A 23,338-nucleotide genomic window follows, 5' to 3' on the forward strand; every position below is an offset into this window, starting at 1 on the left:
CTGGATAAGTTATTCACGCTCAGCCAGACTGCAGTCCCTGTTACACCAGCAGGGGCGCAATATGGCGCGTCCCCTACAGTTTGATGTTACTTGTTGGAGATAGGCGTTTTTAAAACACGTGACCCGTATTTGACCTATCATATGTCATTTAAATAAGCCGGAAATGGCGTTGTATTAGACATGCTTGTCTTTTCTAGGTCTGCGGTCTACTTCTAATATTTAAACGACCGCATTCTTGTACGTCAATGGAGCGCTTTTTATAGTGTGAAAGGTTTGGCTTTCTGCAAAAGCTTTCACTTCACTGTCAGTGCTTTCATGTAAAATAAAAATAAAATCAGGAAAGCGTGCAGGTAAATGCATCCACATGCATACGGAAGATTATTCAACTAAACTTTTCAGTTTAGCAATAGCTCCGTTTGTTTGTATTTAAACACCGCACCCTCTTCACAGATCTGTTTCTATTTATACATGTGTGTTGTATGAGACATAATTTTTAGTTGGGTAAAGACAGTAAAGACAACTTCTTATCATTCCAGTAAACTCCGGGTAATCACTGCAATGGCACTTTCTTATACCAATGCAGAGGCATTAGAGTTTAACAGAATGTGATCAGTTGCAATAGCTTTTTCTAAATATATTGTACACTTCATTAGAAAAAATACATACAAGCCAATGTCTCATTTAAAACACTGAATGTCTTTTAAGGTTTCGACTGTCATCTAGTGGGCACAAGTTGCACTGTTAAATATTTTAACAGTGCAATTATTTTCAGATAAATACCCAATTCGAAAGCATTTGCGAACGTGTGTGTCGATAAGCAGTACGAGTGCTTTAAAGACACATTTTTGATGTCGTGATGTCACAATTACATATAGTCGTTTTTTAATAAACGCTTATTTTTATTCGACAAATGTGCTCTAGGGGGCGTTGTGTTACCTATTACAGTGAACAAGAAATGTGATTTAATTGAGAATAAACTTAGTCAATAATATTTTTTCAAACTCTAAATTCTTTTTGTAAGTAGTAGCTCATTGGTATGAGTTGTATTTTGTGCAAAACAGTTCATTGTGAAAAGCTGCTGCCTTCCACTAATGTAGTCTATAATAAGCACACATAATAAAAACGCGGGAGCCCTGCTTTTGGTTAGAATGATTAACATTTTTACTTACAAGAAATATAATGATTAAATATGGTTATTGTTCTCGTAGCGAGACAGTAAATTGTGATCACTGTGCTTTTACTGCAAATGACATATTTTATGGTTACTTTAGTAAAAAAGGACACCAAGTAAACATTTGTTCAGTCAAGTCAAATCTTATTTTTATTGTTGTTAAATATAGCGACGTGTTTAATATAACAGGGATATTGCATTTCATTTTATTCATTCACATGTGCAACGCGGTTCATTTGACCTATCTCGGTTGGGCCGTGTTATTCTCGCGATAAAACCCAGAGGCATTCGTCAGACTAGTTAGCGATGATAAGATCTCGCGACGTTTCGTCTTCTGAGCTCCGTCATCACTGTGGGTGGAGATTTATCCCGCAGCCGTGATAATGCTCGCCGAAGACGTCCGACGGAGTCAAATTTGCGCTACATACCGATTAAATTGAACCGAAACGATATTCGTTAGTCACTGTGGTGAATGAACCCATAGTGTATTAAGCGCAATAATTCACAAAACGCCGCGTTTGGGTGCTGTAAAGTTGTAAATGATCATTGGCACTGTTTTTCTGGAGCTGCTATTGAAACATTGTATCCGCAGTAACGTTAGATTCACATCACCTCGTCCTTTCTCACCTTTCTTCACAGGTATGATACACATCTGCTTCTTGCATGTTGTTTGCGATGCGTTTATTTGTGTCTGTTCTGATAAACTTGCTGCAAAGTTTTTTTCGCCAGTTGACATGAAAATATATCTATTCATTTAAACTCTACAGATCATCCACACGATCTATAGCTTAGAGACATAACAACAGATCACATCTTGATTTGGCCTCTTAACTAAATTATATGAATCTAATTGCATTAAATATCAAAATCCGCATTGAATTGCTAACTTGTTACCTGTTGTGACGACGAGGTCACACTGGAGGATATGTATATTGCACAACAGTCTTTAGTGCTTTTATTTACCTGTATGAGTGGTCTGCACTCATATGTCGGATCTCTCTGAACCGTTGGAGTGAAATATTTTGCATTATTATCCTTGCCTGATTATTGCAAACAGGGACTATTAAAAGAGCATACTCTGTCAATATCAGAAATAAAACAGGAGCAAGAGTAGATAGACAACCCTGGGTGTCTTGCTGCCATTATGATGCATAGGTCTTTAGAATAGATGTCAAGCTGCATGCAAAGTCAGAATAAACTCAAAATAAGTTTGAGCATTGTTTATCACTGTAGGGTCAAGGCACATGAAAGCAGTCAGCCTGAGCAGAATGAATAGAAGTTACACTGGGTTAACTTTTCTCTTTGATAAGGACAAAATGAATGCCAGATGTCACTCTTAAAGTTACTTAGACCTGTGTGAATCATTAGCCACAAAAAAACATCTAAACCCATTCATTTTTCTATTGTAATTAGCTTTTACTGTATTTTTTACGGTACACGTTTGTGAAATTATGCAAAATGCTAATTTAAGGAATTATGATCAATTTAATTCAGTGCATGAACTGCAGCCATTTAATTCAAGCTGGTGGTTCTCAAAAAAAAGTGAAACCCAAAACACTTCAAGATATTTATTTTAACAGACTAAGTACAATTACAAAATCTTCCACTTTCACCAATGGCAGCTCTAAAACTTTTTTCTTGTCTATTGTCCAGCCACTTTAATTATTTAGTACTTTTTTGCTAAAATGTATTTTTTGTGAAGTTCTGTCTAGACGGCCAATATCCCTGGGTGGGATATCCCAGTCCTCTTTTAAAGCAGCTGAAGTATAGCCTAGCCGTCATCTCAAAAGAACAGTAGGGTGATGAGTTTTCAAAGAAAGCAGTTTCTTATTTAATTCATTTTTTAATAATTACTTGCTGTACTGGGTAATCATTTTGTTATAAAATATTTATTTCAAATAGCTATAATAATTTTGCATTTATAACATAAATAATATTTTTGATTGCATTTTGATCATTGAAATAATTAGCAAAAGTAATCATTTCTATCATTAACAAAGATAACACTGTTTTCAGACGGTAGTTATCGTTAGTGAATGATGGTGCATTTTATTTATCATTTCATTTTTTCCTGCTCCAGTGTTCTGTCATTTTGCTGTCCTCAACCCAAAGCTCTGCAGTGTTACGTAGAGTCTTTCTCCCCAGAGGCAGGCTGACATTGTTTTCTGTAACCCCCACTGAAAGGCTTCTTCAGACCTATTCTTTATATGTCCCTGAGGAAAAAAGGCATGCTGAAGATATTTGCATGCTTCAATGCTTACTGTAGTCCATCAGCATGCTGATTATTAGGGTTAATAGTCATAAGCAGATAATGGGACATTCCTTTAAAGTCCGTTCACACCAAGAACAATAACTATAAAGATAATGAACAATATATATTCGCATCTATACGCCGATGGACAATAACGTTATGTTTATTCTACGGTTGCGAGGTGCAGTTTCACATTATAGTTGTGGTGAGGACTCTGCTATTCTCTTACATTAAGAACAATTAGCCTACAATTGATATCGTTATAGCTTTATATTGTTGTTGGTGTGAATGGGCCTTAAGATTACAAGACAGATAAAGGACAGAGGACAAATAAGAGAAGAAATGTGGCTGTTGTGTGGACACTTTTTCAATTACAAGTTGTGTAATCTAGAGTCACTTATGAAGGGTTGTCAAAATAAACTGAAGGTACTCATTTTTAAATATTTATTGCATACGTTCGGAAAGAATGCATTAAACCAAAATGCCCTTATCAAAATGTAACATTGTTCTATATTATATAAATTATTAAAAAAATAGCGGATTGGATTACAATGTTCATTGTAGTTCATAATAAAAGTGCATGTCAGATTACCAGCATAAAAAAGTGTGGAACAAGTTTCTAAATTGGTTCATTCAACCAACATGCTGTCAAGAGAGATGAGATAGCATGACTGATCATGAATACTATAATTCTGAGACTTTTATTGTAACACTATATGTTTTTTTCATTTTCACACCAACTGAGGTCCAGTGTCGACAGAATTGAGATTTTGGATTGGCTGCAGGGTCGTTTTTAGACGACACCTAGCGTCTGTTTTATCAGGTGATTGATTACCTTTTCTCATGAGCTCACCCGCTCGTTCTGTCTAAAAAGTGAATAGAAAGCAAACTTAGCTTGCTGTCCCTAAAGTGGGATTGAACACGAGGCTCAGCTCGAGGTCCGAGCTAAACCACTCTTATAACAGATCTGCACAGCAGAAGAACAAGATTAGTGAAGGAGGAAATGGGGATGACGGGGGATGCTGGAAGAATTGTTGCAATGGCGATTGACGGTACTAAATGTTTAGGCTTTTAAAGATTCGTTTAGAACTTAAGTGCGATAGAGCAACGCTGTTTGGATGTGATCAAAGGGTGTTGACACAGGATGCGTGATTCTCTTTAAAAAACGCTAGGATTAAACGCAGATACATGAAGAGGTCACAAGATGAGTTTTGCAAATCATATGATTAAGAGTTTGATATGGCTTTTTTAAAACTGAAGTGGCTGAAACACTGTAAAATGTTCATGGAGCAAAGTTCTGTTAAAACAGCATGTTTTTCGACACATATAAAAAGACCTACAAATAGAAACAAGCACAGATGAAGAATTCAAGTACTCCGTTGTTTTATTTTAAATAATACGAATTATTATTCCTAGGTATAAAAAAACAAAAACATTTAGCAAGAGACACACTGAATACGTACTGAATTTTCCTATCTATTGGCCATTAAAACAGTTTGTTCTATATAGTATGAGTGGAAGTAGTATGAATACATTTCGGACATACTGCTTCCGCCATGTTTAAGGTCATGTGACCTGTATGCTCTTTGACCCATGACGTATTAACAACAACCTGTACATAATACCTGTGAAAAACATAATTTAGTCGCGAGAAATTAATTTATTGGCACTTACGTTAAAACAGGACATCTGCCTTAAAGGTTTCCGCTGTTTTTGTTTGATTTACTTAAAAATATTTTGCATTTTATAAAACGTTTCTCAGCTCCCGTGACATCATGGGATAGAGAAGTGTCCATCCGATCCGCACTCACGAATCTTGGCCGAAGCAGTAGACCATCCGGGTATTTCTTGCTTACGTTTTTTTTGCATACTGAGGTTATGGACATACTATTCGTAGATCATACTTCTTTTCGCCTACTATATAGAATGGAAGTATTTCGGATGCAGGGAACGATTGTGTCTCCTCTGCCCCAGAGTCTCCTGTCGTGGGCAGGGAATCTCCTTGCTTGTCCTGAAGGGACTCGTCGGAGAAGAAAGCCACTGAAAGACTGAGAGCGTTGTCTTTCCAGGAACCTTATTAAAATGCATTAGAAGCACTAGGCTGCCTTCCCCCATCATCGTGGTGCTTATCATCCACATAGCAAACAGCCCAGCTGTACACAAGGGAGCTGCGCGAGCCCCGTCAGCCAGGCCCTTATTCCCACTCACTCACACGCACACATCTCATTGACTCGCGTTCCCTCCGAAAACCCTCTCTTGCATGATGTCACCCCTTGCTTTCACTCATCATATGTACTGAAAGGACAGCATTTCAAGGACGTGAGCTCTGCTCGCCGAGCTCTTACACTGCCAAGAGATTTAGATCTGGACAGCCTGCCTCTCTTTAATGTCTTTGTCTATTTGCCAAACAAATCAGTTTTAAACCATATTATCCATAATATTATCCATCAATATGCATGAATGTACTGGATTTAGCGTGTTTTTTTTGTGTGGCAACAAATAAACCTTTAATAATCTGTTCCATATCACAATGCATTACATGCAGGCAGTTGAACATCATCCCACTGGGTTTTGCAGTCAGTTTACGTCATAGCCGCTAACAAACACATACAAGATCGAAATGATAACAAAGCATCGAAGTATGTAAAGCACATGTGCTCACACACAATCACAAGATCAAAGCTTGGATAGCAGAAGGACATCTGCCGCAGTCTATAAAAGGAACAAATGGGCCATATAAGCTGCTAACACAAGTTTTAGCCCTTTGGCCGAGTCAAAGATAAAACATATTAAAAAGATGCCACATCTGTGAATGTTGAAAATGCTTGCAGTGCTTAAAGGACGGAAGCCCCGCCTTCCAATAAAAAGCCAATCATCAATCTATAACGACTGATGATTTTCAAGGGGAGGGACTTGCCAGGCATGCATGCATTTTATTTGTAGAATTTAAGCTTAATAAACATACTTTATAGTACAGTGGAATTATTTGTTGGTGAGAAAAAAAGTTGCTTTATCATGACCTTTGCCATTTATTATGACACATAAGTCGTAGATTGGACTTGTATCGAACTTGTGTCACCGAAAAATATCTAACCGGAAATTTACATTTAGCTATTTAGCAGATGCTTATCTCCAATACGACTTACAGAGAGATAGTAGATAGAAGTTGCAAAATTAATGGATAATTAATTGTTGTTTACCCCCAAAAAGTTTCTCTTTATTTATGCATCCTCATGTCGTTGTATACCAGTAAGACTTTCTTCTGCAGACCAGGTTTGACGAACATTGGAAACAAAACAACATTGGACCCCATTAACTTTTATTGTACAAAATATCTTCTTTTGGGTATCGTAACACCCCTATAAATGATGACAAATTTTTTTTTGGGTCACTTAAAATTTCCCTATATTAGGAACCATAATATTAAGACACAAACCATTCAAGTTGCCGATGTATATAGATTTTAGTGATAAGAAAATGTTTACATTAAAAGCTAAAAAGCTGTGACACCAACATCACAGCCAATCAGAATATTCTCTTTGTTTGCACGTTCGATCACACTCAATGCACTGTGTAGCTAGAGATTGTAAAACTGACAGCACATTTCGTGTGTTTTCATAGCTTTTTATGATTTTCTTGGATGAACGTGAAAACCAGCGAGTAACTCCCATTTCTCATCCATGTTTAATGTTATATAGATGGATCTTGATTTAGATTCAGTCAGCGTGGGTGAAACTACCAAGCACAATGCGACCAACAAAATTTAGTGTCACTCTTTGTTTGCCGCTATTGCTGCTTGTTTACAGCAGAAACTTGAATTATCATGGAGGAGATAGCTTTCATCACTTCTACTTTACCACATTGCATCAGGTTAAGCCACAGCGGTAGTGTTTATGTGAATAATGCACATTGTTTCCTCTGAAAAGAAGAAAATGTGTTTGCGCAGATGTGTGGAAAGATGTTTTGGTGGTTATTTTTTAATCAAGGCAAGGCATGAGCTTGCAGAGTCATTGAGTTGAGCGAAGTTATTCATAATAATCACTGGCAAGACGGTGTAGGCGAATCATCTCTGAAGCACTGTGGGTGTTAAATCCTAGGAGAGACAGACTGAATGTTGAAATGGATGTAAATAATTCCTCAGACCAAAATAGAGTCAATTAGAAATAGGCTTCTTATGGCAGTTCTTGAATAGCTTTCTCACGCTCTCCATGTTCAGTGTTCCATGTTCACGCTCTCCATTTATATGTTTTTAAATAATTTTCCTGAAAAAAAAACAATGTAATACAACACTGATCTGATTATCACCTGGAAGACAACATTTTCAGTTTCATTGACTATCTGGGACTTGTACAGTGATTTTTAATTGATAATTATTTAGAAAGTATAACAGATTATGAATGAAAAAATAGCATTACATGAAAGCTAATCATGGCTAGATCTAATTTGGGTGTGTTGAAAGAAAATGCAAAATTGTGATAGTGTCTGTGGCAATGCACCCCAGGGGTGTATCTGCAAAGCTGTTAGGGGCTTGCAACTGGTAATTCAGCAGTTTATATCAAACATTTTCCAAGCAGACATCAGAGATATTCGGTCTTAAACAGTAATGGTAGCTGATGGTGCCACTAAGGTTTCTTCCAGTTATTTAAATACATAGCTGACATTTTGCATGCGTTCATTAGTAGGCAGAGTTTTTTATGTATCCCCCCGGGTTGCCTAATCAGTGAGGGGAATTAAGTGCACAACTGGCAACACTGCTGTTACTGCTGATGTTCCTACCCTGCTGAATTCAATGTTTATGCCGCTTAAATATCAAAATACGAAAAGCAATGGATGTAAAAGGAAGATTGTCCTTTGCTTTCTGGAGATTTGCATTTTTCATCCACATGATGTGACAGCAAGAAGCTCTGCCAGCTTCCTAATGCTTGTAACATAGCTCGAATGTTTTCCCCCTTGATTTGTTGCAGTCATTATGAGCAAATCTCAGTAGGAAAGGCTGTCACTTTTTAAGATAACTGCTCCGTTATGCGTTTCCTCATTTTCTTACCTCCTTCTGAAAAGACGTCTGTTTGTTGTCATGAACCAGCAGGCATAGTTAAAGCATTACACTATATGCAGTTAACCACATGGTGAACTGATGGCAGCTGATGAATACACTAGGACAGGGCTCTAGACTAACTCTTTGCACTGGTTGCACTGGTGCGCATAACGTTTTTTCTTAGGTGCACCAGCACAAAAGTTAGGTGCACCCAAATTTTAGTCCGCCTCGCATTTAACATTTAACTGGTTTTACCATTTGACTTTTTTTAAATGTCGTATAGGCAAAATTTACTTGTAAATGATTACCTAACAATCTGGTCAACATAAATTTCTTTATTTGAAGCACAAATCTACAAGAAAGGTAACTTACTGAAAAAGGGTGCTTAAATTGCTTCAGTGAACTGAAGTTTTATCTTAAAAGATCTCAAGATAAATGGACCAGGACTTGACATAACCTGTGAGGTCGATGGCTCTGTGTTAGAGCATTGCTTATGATTTTCGGATGGATCAGGCCTTGACTTAACATTATTCAGGAAAAAGTTGTCAATTGTTCTTTTCATCTTCCCTCATCGTCCCCTGCTACATCCACTCTGTTTAACTGATGGCCCCAGGCTGCTCACCTCTCTGTCTGACAGCAGCATACGCATTTACAAACGTACACACCAGAGGTTGCACTTTTTTATTGTCCGTCATTTTGACTGACAGGCTCGTAAAAAATCCGTCATAATCTATTATTACCCGTCACTGTGGTGCAAGGTGGCGTCAGGTGGTAATTAGTATGTACGTGACGTCCGAAAAATACTGTACAAAAGCGTTTGAATAAAACAAAAGTAAGGAAAATGGTGCAGGGCACACTTCAAGAACGAAACCCCTGCCATTTTCACTACACATGGGAACTAACAAACATTACGCACAACAACTAATAAGCAGTGAAGCAAGCTTTACGTTGTTTATCGTGTACATAGTGTCTGGACTTTTGATCATCGCTTGTATGTCTTGCGATCGCGGTCCGGCTCGTATGAGCAGAGGAGCGGGGATAACTCTGGCGCTGATGACTGGGAGCTCTGTCAACTCACGAAAACATGGTTTAAAAAAACTTTGCATGCCATAGTTTACACAGGACTGGCGGGAAATGTGCATGGTTAAGTTGGAACTTCACACATGTGAAAAAAACAATGGCGGCGGCGTGATGGGTTGACACTTTCAGAACAAGGGGCGGAAAACGGCTGCTTACGTCAGTAAGAGCGCGATTTCTGAAGCGCTCATTTTCTCAAGGGCTTGCAGAGATACTCGCATAAAAACAGTCAATGATTTGAATTTTTTACGTTTTCTGAGTTGACAGATGCACAAGAGACCAGAATTTAAGTATTTAAACATGGAAAAAGTCTGTTTTTCATGAAATGTCCCCTTTAATGGTAGACTATACTTAAATGGTCATTATCACGAAGCAGTCTTGTATGTCCTTGAATTTGTGTTTGGCAATAAGGACCAGCTTCCTGTACATCATGCTTATTTCATGTATGCTTGCTAGATTAGACATTAGATATAAAAAAATATTGAATTGAGTTTAAAATTATGGAAAGAGACAAGTGGGATCAAATCAAACTGGGACAGTGGTCAATCATGCAGAAGTCATTCAAAATATAGTATATAAGAAAATGTTAAAAATCACTTAAAAAAATTTCAGCCCAAATAAAAATACAAATGTAAATTCTTTGAGAATTCTTCTCTATTCTATTCTACTTTAAAAAAACACTTTAAAACACTGCTCTACACCCAAAGCGTAGTACCATTAGTTGGTAGAGTAACTTGATAAGACTATGCTATCTGACTGTCTTTGTGATCATTGCAGGTGGAGCATGAGTATGGTGTGGGGGTCCTGCTGCAATGCGTGCTATTGGCTGTAGGATGAACCTGCCAGCAGTGCTGAATGGCCTGCTGGTGTCAGTGGTGGCAGCCTTACTTTGGAAGTACGTTCGCCTGATTGAACACGCGTCCCAACTAGAGGAGGAGCTGCAGCTCACACGCCAGTCACAGGAGTTCTCGCAGGTGCATATCGACTACCACGCCGCCCTGTTAGCGCTCCAGGAGCATGGCACCAGAATGGTCTGCACTGGCAAGATGCACACAGACCGCATCTGTCGCTTTGACTACCTCTGCTACTGCTCGGAGGCGGATGAGTTTGTATTCTTCCACAGCAATGCTTCCGTGATGCTGCCTAACCTCGGCCCTCGACGCTTCCAGCCCGCCCTGCTGGACCTCTCCTCTGTAGAGGACCACAACACTCAGTACTTCAACTTTCTCGAGCTCCCAGCTGCAGCTCTGAAGTTCATGCCAAAACCTGTGTTCGTGCCAGATGTAACCCTTATTCTTAACCGCTTCAACCCCGACAACCTCATGCACATCTTCCACGATGACCTTCTGCCCATCTACTACACCATGCAGCAGTATTCAGACTTAGACGATGAGGCCAGGCTCGTCTTCATGGAGGGCTGGAGCGAGGGGGCTCACTTCGATCTCTACCGTTTGCTCAGCACTAAGCAACCCCTACTCAAGGAGCAATTGAAGACTTTTGGGAAACTCATGTGCTTCACTAAATCCTACGTGGGACTGTCAAAGATGACGACTTGGTATCAATATGGCTTTGTACAACCGCAAGGACCCAAAGCCAACGTTTTGGTATCGGGTAATGAGATTCGTCAGTTTACTTCATTTTTGATGGAGAGGCAGAACATCACGCGAGTGGAGAAGAAGGAGGACGATGGATACATTGTTGTTTTCAAACGTAGCACTAATAGGCTAATCCTTAATGAGGCTGAGCTTATTCTGGCTTTAGCTCATGAGTTCCAGATGAGGACTGTCACTGTGTCCCTGGAGGAGCAGTCATTCGATAGCATCATCCAAATTATTAGTGGGGCTTCCATGTTGGTCAGCATGCATGGAGCACAGATGATCACCTCCATGTTCTTGCCCCGTGGCGCTGCTGTTGTCGAACTTTTTCCATATGCTGTGAACCCAGAGCAGTACACCCCTTACAAAACCTTGGCCTCCTTACCCGGCATGGACCTTCAGTATGTTGCATGGAGAAATACCATAAAGGAGAACACGGTAACATTCCCTGATCGCCCTTGGGACCAGGGCGGCATCATCCACTTGGAAAAAGAGGAGCAAGAACGGATCCTTGCCAGCAAAGAAGTGCCGAGACATCTTTGCTGTCGTAATCCAGAGTGGCTTTTCCGCATTTACCAGGACACTACTGTGAACATTGCCTCTTTTCTAGACATACTCCGAGAGACTTTGAAAACCATGCCTAATCTCAAAAAGTATAAGGTGGCCAGCACAGTACATCCTGGTCGAGTCAGAGAGCCCATGTGCCAGACGTCGGTACAGGCCACAAATGAAGCAAAGCTCTCGGTTTCATGGCAGATCCCTTGGAACCTGAAGTACCTAAAAGTTAAAGAGGTGAAATATGAGGTTTGGATTCAGGAGCAGGGAGAGAACACATATATGCCTTATATTCTGCCCCATCAGAACTACACCTTCACAGAGAACATCAAACCCTTTACCACATATCTAGTGTGGGTGCGCTGCATCTTTAACAAGAACCTCTTGGGCCCATTCGCAGATGTTCTTATATGTAAAACTTGATTCAGGTTAAATTCAACACTGTCATTCACAGAGCTGATGAAGAATAGTATGTGGATTCATTGAGAATTACAAACGTAGTTTTTAACATTGGAGGTCACTGTTGCGGTCTTACGATTGTTCCTTATGGAGTGCCATTATGTGGTGAAGAATAAAGGTCTGCAGGAAATGCACAATTTACTGGACTGCTGGTCCATTTAGAAGTCCTCAATGACTTTATTTATTAGAAATGTATAATGTCGTTTACGTTTGTATTTATACTGTAAGCAAAGACACTGGTGTTGTCTGATATCTGCTTTTGTTGATTCTGAGACTGCAAGCATTTCTATGGTTTAGATGACAATGATCTGAATTGTACTCTATGTGACTTTGTGAGTGTGCACTCTCCAATGCTTTGCATTGTGTTTTTGCGTTGATTTTAGCCTTTTAATTAGAAAATGTAGTGTGAAGTAAAAGCAAGTAATCTAAATAACTGAGTTTCAAGATATACTGACTTTCTACTGTTTTTAAACTACGCTGTTGTTGTTTTGGTTTAAATTGACTGTAGTTTATCTGCAGTTTTTTTATTGTAGTTTTTCAGCCAGCCTCAAAACCACTTATTATTGTTTACCTGATCAATATTGTTTGCCAGTGAGAAAATAAACTGCTGTTTGTTAGATTGTTTAGAGAATCCCATTATAGATAGATGTTTTAGTCCGCAGTCCCTTTAATCTTTTATGTGACATAGTTTGACATACTGCATTGAGAATTTTAGCAATTTTATTTACAACTTTATTGTCAGCATATCAGCAGTTAGATCTATACGGAGTAATGGTGCAGTGGTTGTTTGGTTGGTAGTAGCAGCATAATGGTAAAACATTTGTTTAAGGAAATAGGTTTAAATCTTGGATGAAATAATACTGCAGCTATATATTGTGGTAACTGATAGCTGGTTTGGGGCAAAAAGCATTTATGAAATGTAAAATTAAGTAACCGTACATCGCCACCTGTGACTGCATAAGCCTTAAATAATGCAATATTGGAGATGTACTTAACAAGTAGTATTTCATATGCTGTGTGCGAAAACCGCTGTTGAGATTTGCTTTCCTGTCATTTAAGAAAGTAATAAACATATAATATCCATATGACAGACTGCTGTAGAATAAGACTAGACATGTGTTTTATTTGTATTCTTTAAATGCTGTTGTGCATGTCCTTCATCTGCACTTCAATAAGGACGAGCTGTGTTATGATGACTGGTGGATTATTTATAAAATGGAAAATGTCCTTATCTGTTAGAATTATCTGAGGTAGACTTTGAGAGTTATACAGATTGTAGCACAGGTTTGATAAAGGTTGCAAGGTTTCAAATTGTATTTCAGCTGGTGCAGTTTCACTGCTGTGTTTAAAGAATCAAACAATAAAGAACACATGCTTTTTCCCTCCATATCAGTCTATAAAGACCTCAAGGCATCTGTATTTTTGGTAACAAGGTTATTTAATGAGGAATGGCCTATAGTTCCCCTGCCTTTAGTTTTCTTTGTTAATGTTAATGCAAATAGAATTGTTCATGTTAGTTAATTTTGCATTAACTAATGCAACTAATTAACGATTCAAAAAATGTATTAGAAAATGCTGCACGAACTAACAATGAACAATACATTTACAACGTTAATTCATATTCATACTAATTCATAATGTATAAGTTAACGTTTACGAGTGCATTAACAAATTTACTGTTTTATACTGTGTTTTTAAATCACTGAGTTCATAGTTTTAACCCTGTCCTTCAGTTTGAGGACTTTCTGCTTCACGTGGAAACCAATTCGACTGACACTTGAACAGATTAAACCAAGAACGTTTCTAATTGAAATTCGAAAACCACAGCCATGCAGTTTATTAGCATAACTCTGTGTTTTCATGGTAATTTTATTCATGTAAAGTATGAGGATAATAAATTTGTTCTGTTTGTAATACAAAACTGCATATAATAAGAAAGAAGAGCCAGCTAGCATCATAGTCTCTATTTTTACCTGCACCCTGAGTTAAGAATTGGTCATGGTTGGACGCTTCTCTGGTTTCACATTCTCTCATTTCAATCATTAGATGGGAGTTTAAAATGGAAAGATGTGTAGAGCTGGAGTTCCATTAACTTCTTGCTTACTGGAAGAAGTTGTTGAATTATTATTTATATTCTTATTTGGACTTTTTGTTTATGATTTTTGTAAGCAAATTATTAAACTAAAATCACTAAAATATTGATTGGTCATAACAAATAAGATGATTACATTTTTTGGGGGGGAAATGGAACTTTTTCACCAGCTCATCAGCACTGTAAATCCTCCAAAGTTTTTATATTTTCATTTTTTTATGTATGTACGTTTATAACACTATACTTTATATTATATTACCTATGCATCAAATGACAAAAAAACAGCATCTTACACAGCATCTTTGGAAGTCACGGTAAATTTGACATCATTCTTTCTTTAGACTGCAATTATCAGACTCTCAATTTTTTTTTCATTTGGTTGAAAGTTGAGTTTTCTTTTGCTATTTGAACAAATGAGAATGCAAAAATGATATTTGTGGTAGTCTCCCATTCACAGCTATAGAAGTTTGCTGAGAAACCTGGAAACGTGAAAAATGTCCTTTATTATAACTTTTAACCCACTTTGCTTTGCTATTTTTGCATTATTTATGACATTACCCTAATTTAAAGTCCCAGTAAAATTAAAAATGACAATTCAATTCAGTGTTTATACTAAACAGCTCATCAATGTGGGTCTTTTTTTTATTCATGTAACATAATCTTCAATTAAAATCTGAAAAAGCACTTTGTGCGAATCGCGCCACAGGATGTCCTTTCGTGTCTTTCCATTGACTTAACATGTAAATCACTCGCGCTTAACGCTTCATTCACATTCGGTGGGAACACACAGTTACACATTTCTGAGTGAGAAGGTATTTCAAAAGAATAAAAGAGTGGGCGTGGCTACCGTTTTCACTGCGAATTGATTGTGTTAAAATAGCTGTTACATAGAGTTTGAAATGAAACTGGCACTACTATTTACTAAAAACTATTTCAGGAAAAATCAGTATTGTTATTTTTTGTTTCACTTGGACTTTAAAGATAATGTATGAAAAAGTGTGATGATTTTTTTTATGAGACTTCTGTTTGCTGGAGGACAGCAGACCCCATATATCCTCTTCTTTCTTGTCCTTTAAGAGATGACGATCCAGAGAGCTGAATGCTGCAGAATGGGACTTCAAAGAATAGTGTGTCTGATTATATGCTGAACATCTCCATGTAGGGAGGTGTCAATTCAAGGTTTCACATATAGCCAAGAATATGCACTGCTGTATAGCAAGGATAGAGAGTGTGTTGGGGTGCATTGTAGTGGTTCTGAAAAAAGTTGGACAAAATTTAAACTGGCCCACATGCCATCATGTAGATCAAAAGTATACATACTTCCATGTTATTATTATATTATTTTCTTATGGGCAAAGCATGGCAAGGTTGCTATCTCCTCGTGGAATAAAATAATCTCTTGTTACGCTGCTATCACCAGGATATGGGTCTTCTTATTGATTAAATTTCTCACATCAGATTGCTTTCGCAAAAGGGTTTAAATCCATAATGTAGGTGCGCCAGGCGCAACAAGAAATTAACTTGAGTTACAGTGTGCAATAAAGGCCAAAATAAATGAAGCGTTACAATACAGCATCCCTTAGATTTCTCAGGAGGTCACCTGAAAAACAGCAGATAGTTTGCTTCCTAATTTTTTGAGGTTGCACGGAAAAACAGGTGAAATGTGGGTTATGTGGTGAAATAAAAGTGTGTCGGCAAATCGCAAATGTATCTGACCTGTATGTAATGCTTAAAGGGATAGTTCATCCAAAAATAAAAATTCTGTCACCATTTACTCACACTCATGTAATTTCATACATGTATAAATTACTTTGATTGGATGAACACAAAGAAAGATATTTGGAAGGATTTTAGTCCTTTTTAGTTCCGGGACAATTTATACAGGTTTGAAACAACCTGAGAGTGAGTAAATGATGGCAGATTCTTCATTTTTGGATGAACTATCCCTTAAAGAGCTGGAATTATTCATTGGTGGAGATTTCTTAGATGCACATTACAATGCATTGACAGCGCTCTTCGTTTCTTTCAAAGGAAATGTGACTCTATAATTGGATCTTTGTTTTCAGAAATAACCCATTTGAAGATAGAGTGGAAGAAGGTGAAGCTCACGGCTTTGAAGTCGGATTTGGTTTCGGTGAATTCAACGGTTGCAATCCTCTGTTCACACTTTGAACTCAGGGCAGTTTTTGTTGCATTTTGCTTTTTGTGTTTTAAGTGTTATGGAAATAGAGCATCGCTAAACTTCAGAAACAGTATCATAGAATTAGTGTACAGAAAACACTGAATTGCGAACACACACAATAAAGCCTATGATTACAAAAGATTGATTTCCCTCAATTTAGTTTGTATGTTTTTATATACATATTAATACATTCATACATTGTATGTGAATATTGTATGAATTTCTGGACCAGTCACCTGGTCTCATGGGAACATGTAACTATTTTAAGACATGGTGATTCTGTACACTGCTTGGGTAACACAGTATGGGTTGAAACAGCACAGGTTATTTTTTTTTGATGTGTCCATATTATATTCATGGGTCTAAAACAAGCCTAAATGTTTTAGTGTATTAATTATCATATCAAATCACATAAAAAATAAACAATTATAAAAAAAATTCAACAATGAAGCCCCACCCCTTGTATTAACACCCCTTAATTATCGAATTAAGAAAAAACACTAGAAGAAAAAACGGGAGGATGGAGCAGTAAATCGAAATAAGATCCAAACACATTTTGCACTAGTTAGAAAAACATAGTTCTTCTCCAAACTCATGCTATTGTTAAGATGAATTGGTTATGTTGAATTGGTTAAAGGGATAGTTTACCCCAAAATAAAAGTTCTCTAATCTGTATTGACCAATCTAATATGCATGTTAATAAGCAAGTAGTTAATGATGAATTTGTGTACCCTAATGATGCCATGACTTTTACTTCTGAACACAAAAGAAGATATTTTGAGAAACGTTTTCATGATTCCGCTCTCATGTCATGTCTAATCTTGGTCTTGGGGCGGAGTCATGGCACAGCCTTAGGTTGTGCGTTGAGAGAGAGATAGTGATCCTATCGGCTTGTTATACTCTCTCTCTGGTCTGCGTCTTTGTTCCCGCCATCTCGTTTCCTAGTTAGCTTTCCTTGAGTGTTCATCCCTGTCACTTGGTCCTTGTTAATTATCCTTTGTCTGTCTCCCTTTAAAACATCCTCGTGTTCATTGTGATGTGCTCGTTCATTGTACTTTGTTTTGTACCTACCTTGTACGTGTGAGCTTGTTTGCCTTGTCTTGCCAGTCACCCTAGCCTTTGTTCATCTCTTCCAAGTAAGTCATTGTAGTTTATGTCAAGTGTTTTGTTTTCTTAGTTTAGTTAGTCAGTGTCCTTGTTGTCATTTATTTTTTATCCTGTCTTGTTTTCCCCTCGTCGGTTTTGGTTTTGGTTTTTTAATAAATTCTTGTTTCAACCCTTTCACCACCGTCTGCCTGCAATTGGGTTCTTCCTCCACCACGGATCATGACAAACGTTTTAGCGTTTTTTTGCCAAACATAGAAGTGAATGAAGTCTGATGTTGTTCGGTCACCAACATTCTTGAAAATATTCTCTTTTGTGTTCTGTAGAAGAAAGAAAGACAAAGAGTTATAAAATGACATGAGGTTGAGTAAAGTCTGAATTTTCATTTTTGGGTGAAGCATCTTTAAGTGCTGCCTAGTCAGGCAGTATGCTACCTTCAAAACACAATACTAAATGTGATTTCTAAAATAATTGTTAAATTTTAGTTTACACAGTTTGTACAATTTGAAATAGACAAATAAAGCTCTGGAAAAAGATTAGTAACCACTCTGAATTGCTGAACCTACTATTTTTAGGTATGTGTTTCATTTTGTGAACTACTAATTTTTTGCATTTATTTGTAGAAAATTAAAGGGGTAACATGACATGGCTAAAACAAATATTATTGTTTGTTTTAGATTTAATCCAATATGTATTTACGATTTAAGGTTAATAACACACCAAAGACACAGAAAAACATGTATTCGTGGCATATGACCCCTTTAAACCCAGACAACATGTAGAAATGCTGATTAAATGCAAATTGGGAGTGGTCTCTTCATTGTTTTACAGAGCTATGAACTTCTCTTCTCACATATCCTCTAAAATGTCTTTGTGATCCACATCCATATAAACTTTTATTTAGCTGTGGAAGGAAAGCAGACGAAAGGCACTCTCTCCTGAACTGTTACATCTGTACACCTGAACGGCCTCAAGTGGGATCTGCCAATCACTCTGTTACAATGAACCCGAGAGGGAGCTGGAAGCTGGCTGCTTATTGTCATGGCAACACTCTAAGGTGAGGACCTAAAGGACTCTCATTTGCGTCACAGAGACTCACCAGAGAGTAGAGCTCTCGGTACACTTCCAGAAGACAGCATCCTTTCTAAAAAACATCTTATTCATTCCTCTGCAATATAGTATTTGTCTCTAAAGAGCTTGTCTCTGAGCTTCATGTTCAATTCCAAATAAATGAACAGTTAAACAGCCATTAACTATAAGACCTGGCTTGTCAGAGTGAAGTGGCTGGATCAAACTATTTTAAGTCTGAAGTTTGTAACATCAACGTTGGTTTAGCCAACATGTTTTTATCAGGTTTGTCGGAATGCTCAAACAAACAGAGTAATGTGTCAAGAGCACCACAGAGCCGTCTGTACTCTTTTGGAAGAAATCAACCTACAGATTAAAGTAACAGTAGTAGAGCATTGGCATAGTGGCACGGCTTTAGAGAAAAGCTTCTGGAAAATGTATAAAATCTCAATACAGTGCTTAACTTATTCTTAAGACCACCTGTCATGATGTTTTAGAAAGGTGTCAAAAATAAATGTTCTTTTCATTTTTAGCCAAATAACAAACCGACAACAACAATATCGTCTTTATTCACGCTTTTATACCTATCTAAGCCGGCACATTCAGCTTCTCTCATAAGTGTGAAATTAGAGAAGCATAACATTAAAACGTATCTTTGAAGGAGTGCGAGTAAAAAACTGTCATCTGAATTAAAAATTAATAAATGAAGTGCTTTACTATTTTGCTGCCCTTGTGGTAAAATATCTGGATAGTAACAATTATATTTTAGCATTATAAATACTACTGTGACTAAAACTCTCACACACTGGTTACCATTACAGAAACATACAAATGATTTTGATAACTGCAGCTGTGGCATAAACCTTACATTGGGTGGTGATCTAATACATTTGGCACTGTTTTTATTCTGCATTTTCATGAAATAAGGTTTCTACCCTGTTTTAGGAAATATTGAGGGTTCTCTTCACAGTACCCTGTAGTCTGTCTACTGCTGTCTGTGCTCAATGTTTCTCCAGACGAGGGTTAATAGGATAACAGTGTCTTAAATAAATCACCAGCAACAAGGAAAGTGGACACCACAGAGATAGCTTCCTCGTGTGTTTAGCAGGAACCAACCAGAATACCGTTTGCTTATTCTGCAGAACTGTTGGTCTGCAAAATCATCCTGTCATTAAGCATAAAGCAATAGCTCAGCCAAAAATGAAAATTCTGTCATCATCTAATCTGCAAATCTGAATGACTTTTTCTTCCGCACAACACAAAAGAAGATATTTTGAAGAAAGTTGGTAACTGAACTGCGTTGGCACCCATTCACTTCTATTGTATTGACACAAAAACAATGAAAGTGAATGGGGGCCAGTTAACAACATTCTTCAAAATATCTTCTACAATATTCTGCGGAAGAAAGTATTACAGGTTTGAAATGACATGAGGATGAGTAAAGGTTGACAGAATTTGTTTTTTGGGTGCCCTGTCACTTTAAGAATGGTTCTGGTGAGCTACACAAATTAGTTGGCAGTGCATAGAAATGAACTGTCCATACAAATATTGTTGAGTATTTAAACGCATTTTAAATACCATATTATATAATTGAATGTTCATATATAAATATGATTTAATCATCTTAAATTTTAAAGTAAGATTGTGTTGAAAAAAAGGAATGCATTTTTGCCTGGGCAATGGTTGATGTTAAGCACTGCTTTTTGCCTCCAAGTTGGCATATTAATAAGAGTTAGTTAATTCTTTCCAGAGAGCAGGGAGTCTAGGATTTAATGAGCTTGCACTGCTTATGGAAACAAGATGCTTTTGCCCAGCATTTTCCAAAGTCATTCTCAACCCTGTGCATATAAAGCAAAGGAATAAATAATTTGTATTTTATTCAATCACTTTTGGCTGTGGCAGGACTTTGGGCTCTAATGCAGGGATTAAAAACAGAACTCTCAGAGGTATAATTCACTCAACTTTTTTATTTGATTATTGTTTACTCTCCCTTGTGTCATCCAAGGTGTATATAACATCCTTTCCTAGCACAAACAAACACTTGAATGAAGATGAGACATACAACCATCAATAGTGTATGTATGACTGTTTAAATGTTGTTGTCAAGCAATGTGATCATTCATTCTCAAACAATGACATCACAGTGCTGTCTCAAGCCACTGCTATGTTGTCATTGGTGGTTTGTGTTAATACCAGTTTTCTTGCTAGTACAGACTTTAGTTGATCAACGTTTGGATTAACTGTTAGATTAAGGTTGAAGCTGCTCTCTGCAGGTTGGTGAGTCTCTAGGAACAGAAATGGAAAAAACCTATCCAACAAGCCCAACAATCTCATGTATTTCAGAATCAGAAGCTTGTTGCAAATCCTTACCCTAAACATGAGCGATAATACCAGGCCATACCAAATGCTATAACAAGCACTCTATATATTGTTTTATGGATTGGAGTGTGTGACATTATAAGGGCACAAAGGCACTCTGGGTAATGCTGTAACATGCCTTTTTGACACACGTTAAGATAACAATGTGGCACTAACAAGCCATCATTACTCTAAGAAACATGTGCAGAAACACATCTGTAGGTATTCTGTGTGAGGCATGGATCAAGCTTTTATCTAAGCCCAGGGGGAAGAATGCACGAAACACTCGCTTGTCAGCAAAGGGGTTAGAAAGGAGCAAACTTTTATCTGGATAATAATCTTCTCAGTCTCTTCTGTTTCTCTCTCTCTCATTACATTTCCTTTAATCACTCCCTCGGTTGTGATTAATTAAAATCATTTTCCTCAAACAGATGCAGCCCAAAAGTAACCCATGTATTCTGCTTCACTCAGAGAGTCTTCTGAGAATCCCCCTGCATGCTCTCTGTTCAAATATCATGACTTTGTCCTAATGGTGGGAGAGCTGTAGTATTATATTTTAGCCTTTTTATCATGACCTTGTAAGACAAGGAGCTCAAGTTGCACTTATTTATAAATGACAAAATACGGAGTAGAGTTTTCGAGAAGTGGTTCGCATTGAGTTGCATTTTTTTGGGTAATTTGATTGGTTAATTAAACATAGGAAGGCAATTATATTATTTAAGGTAACGGTATTATTTAATCTAGCAATGAGAAAGAAATATTTTTTTTAACAAATGATACTTCAACATAAATGTAAGCTTCCGCGCAAGTTCTATCAGGAAGACTCCTCACAGCATAATCAATTACGGTTAGCCTATCATCCCTCAGCACGTATTATAAAAGGATGGTACTCACCCTCTCTTTCGTTCGCAGAAACTAACGCATGAGTGAAACCTCCATCCTCCCCACCACCACCACCAGGTCAGGGTCCCGTCCTCAGTCCGGGGGTAGGCTCCGCCCCTGCCTTATCTTCAGGCAGGAACATCGGAATCATTTTGCCATGATTCATTTATTGGACGGGGCCTATGCCCAAAGATCTTTAACATTATGTTTAATAAATATTATTTATCATTCTATGTTTCCTGAGTCTTTCTGGTAGAACTAAAAACAAATGAGATTAAATGTCCTATAGACCATTTTGCAAGACATCTTGAAGTCTAGAAGTGGAAACTAGAATCACTCGTTTTATTAATTAATTTTACTTTCACATATATAGTTAAGTTGAATATTTAGATTCAGTCCTAAATATTCTTTTGGTCGCATTTTGTTCACGTGTGTCTAGCACTAGAAAACTGAAACAGAATGTGCTTTTGACTCAGTGTGGTTTAAGTCTTGCAAAAAAGGTTAATAAAAGACAACAAAAACGACATGTACTGGACTTCATTAAACAGTTCATAGCAAGACCATCCACAGAAAATAAAATTTGTTTTTTGAAAACCTTTATGATTCTGACCCACATTAGTGCAGTCAGCACTAATACATCTGGATATAGTTATTCACAAGCTAAATGTGCTCCAGCTTCCCCGCGACCTTGAAGAGGAGAAGCAGTTTCAGAGAATAGATGGATGGATGGATGGATGGATGTTGTCTTATACTAGTTCTCATGAATCCTAAGGTCTCCACCAAAAACAAAATCTGGAACATAATGTTAGTCACACCAAAATATACAGTATATAAAAAACAATGCTGTGCGAAATATCATTGCTGCATGTCTGAAGTTTAAAAAGAGCCCCTTTATGTTTCACAGCACCAGCAATAAAACCAACAGATGAGAGGTCATCATGGTTTGGAGATCCACTGAGCCTAACCCGCATGCTACAGGAAAAAAAGAATTCCACAGTTTATCTGGACATTTTGCTGGAAAATGTAGAGCCATCTGTCCACCAACTGAAGCTTGGCATAAGTAGGGCGAGGCACCAGGACAATGACCCAGAGCACAGCAGTAAATGAACAACTAGACAAGAATGACTGTAACAGAAGAAAATATTGCCTTCTGAAACGCCCAGATCAGATCCCTAACCTCAACCCGACTGAGATTGAAGGCCGTAAAATCCCTCCTGACTCTGGTGCCTGAGCCTCAATAACACGACACAACTTGTGCATCCTATAATTTGAAATATAAAACCACCTCAATGCTTTTATAAGGGTATCAGGGCATTCAGCATGTATGTAAGTAAAAGTTGCAAGTGTTACAAACCTGTTATTCTGCCAATTCCTGTCCTAAAAAAAAAGCACTTTGAAGTGAAATTGGATGCAGAACACAGGCGAGAGCTTCTGGCCCACATCAGGCAAATGAGAATGAGGCATGTGGGATTTCAAACTGGATTAAATTGAGATTTAATGTTTCGCTGA

The 23,338-nt window shown here is 37.6% G+C and overlaps 1 protein-coding gene across 2 annotated transcripts; it reads left to right on the forward strand.

The window, feature by feature from the left end:
- Positions 1–281: 281 nt before the first annotated feature.
- On the forward strand, positions 282–13,465 carry pomgnt2 (protein O-linked mannose N-acetylglucosaminyltransferase 2 (beta 1,4-)). Of its 2 annotated transcripts, none has more exons than XM_056762606.1 (2): positions 282–350; positions 10,312–13,465. In XM_056762606.1, the coding sequence occupies exon 2, from the start codon at positions 10,347–10,349 to the stop codon at positions 12,105–12,107; it is 1,761 nt and encodes a 586-aa protein (XP_056618584.1). In that variant the 5' UTR covers positions 282–350; positions 10,312–10,346; the 3' UTR covers positions 12,108–13,465. The 2 variants fall into 2 exon arrangements, with proteins under 2 accessions (XP_056618584.1, XP_056618583.1); XM_056762605.1 differs by lacking the exon at positions 282–350 and adding an exon at positions 1,556–1,810.
- Positions 13,466–23,338: the final 9,873 nt, after the last annotated feature.

This window comes from Triplophysa dalaica, chromosome 12 (genome assembly GCF_015846415.1).
Source record: "Triplophysa dalaica isolate WHDGS20190420 chromosome 12, ASM1584641v1, whole genome shotgun sequence".
NCBI classification, from domain to species: domain Eukaryota; kingdom Metazoa; phylum Chordata; class Actinopteri; order Cypriniformes; family Nemacheilidae; genus Triplophysa; species Triplophysa dalaica.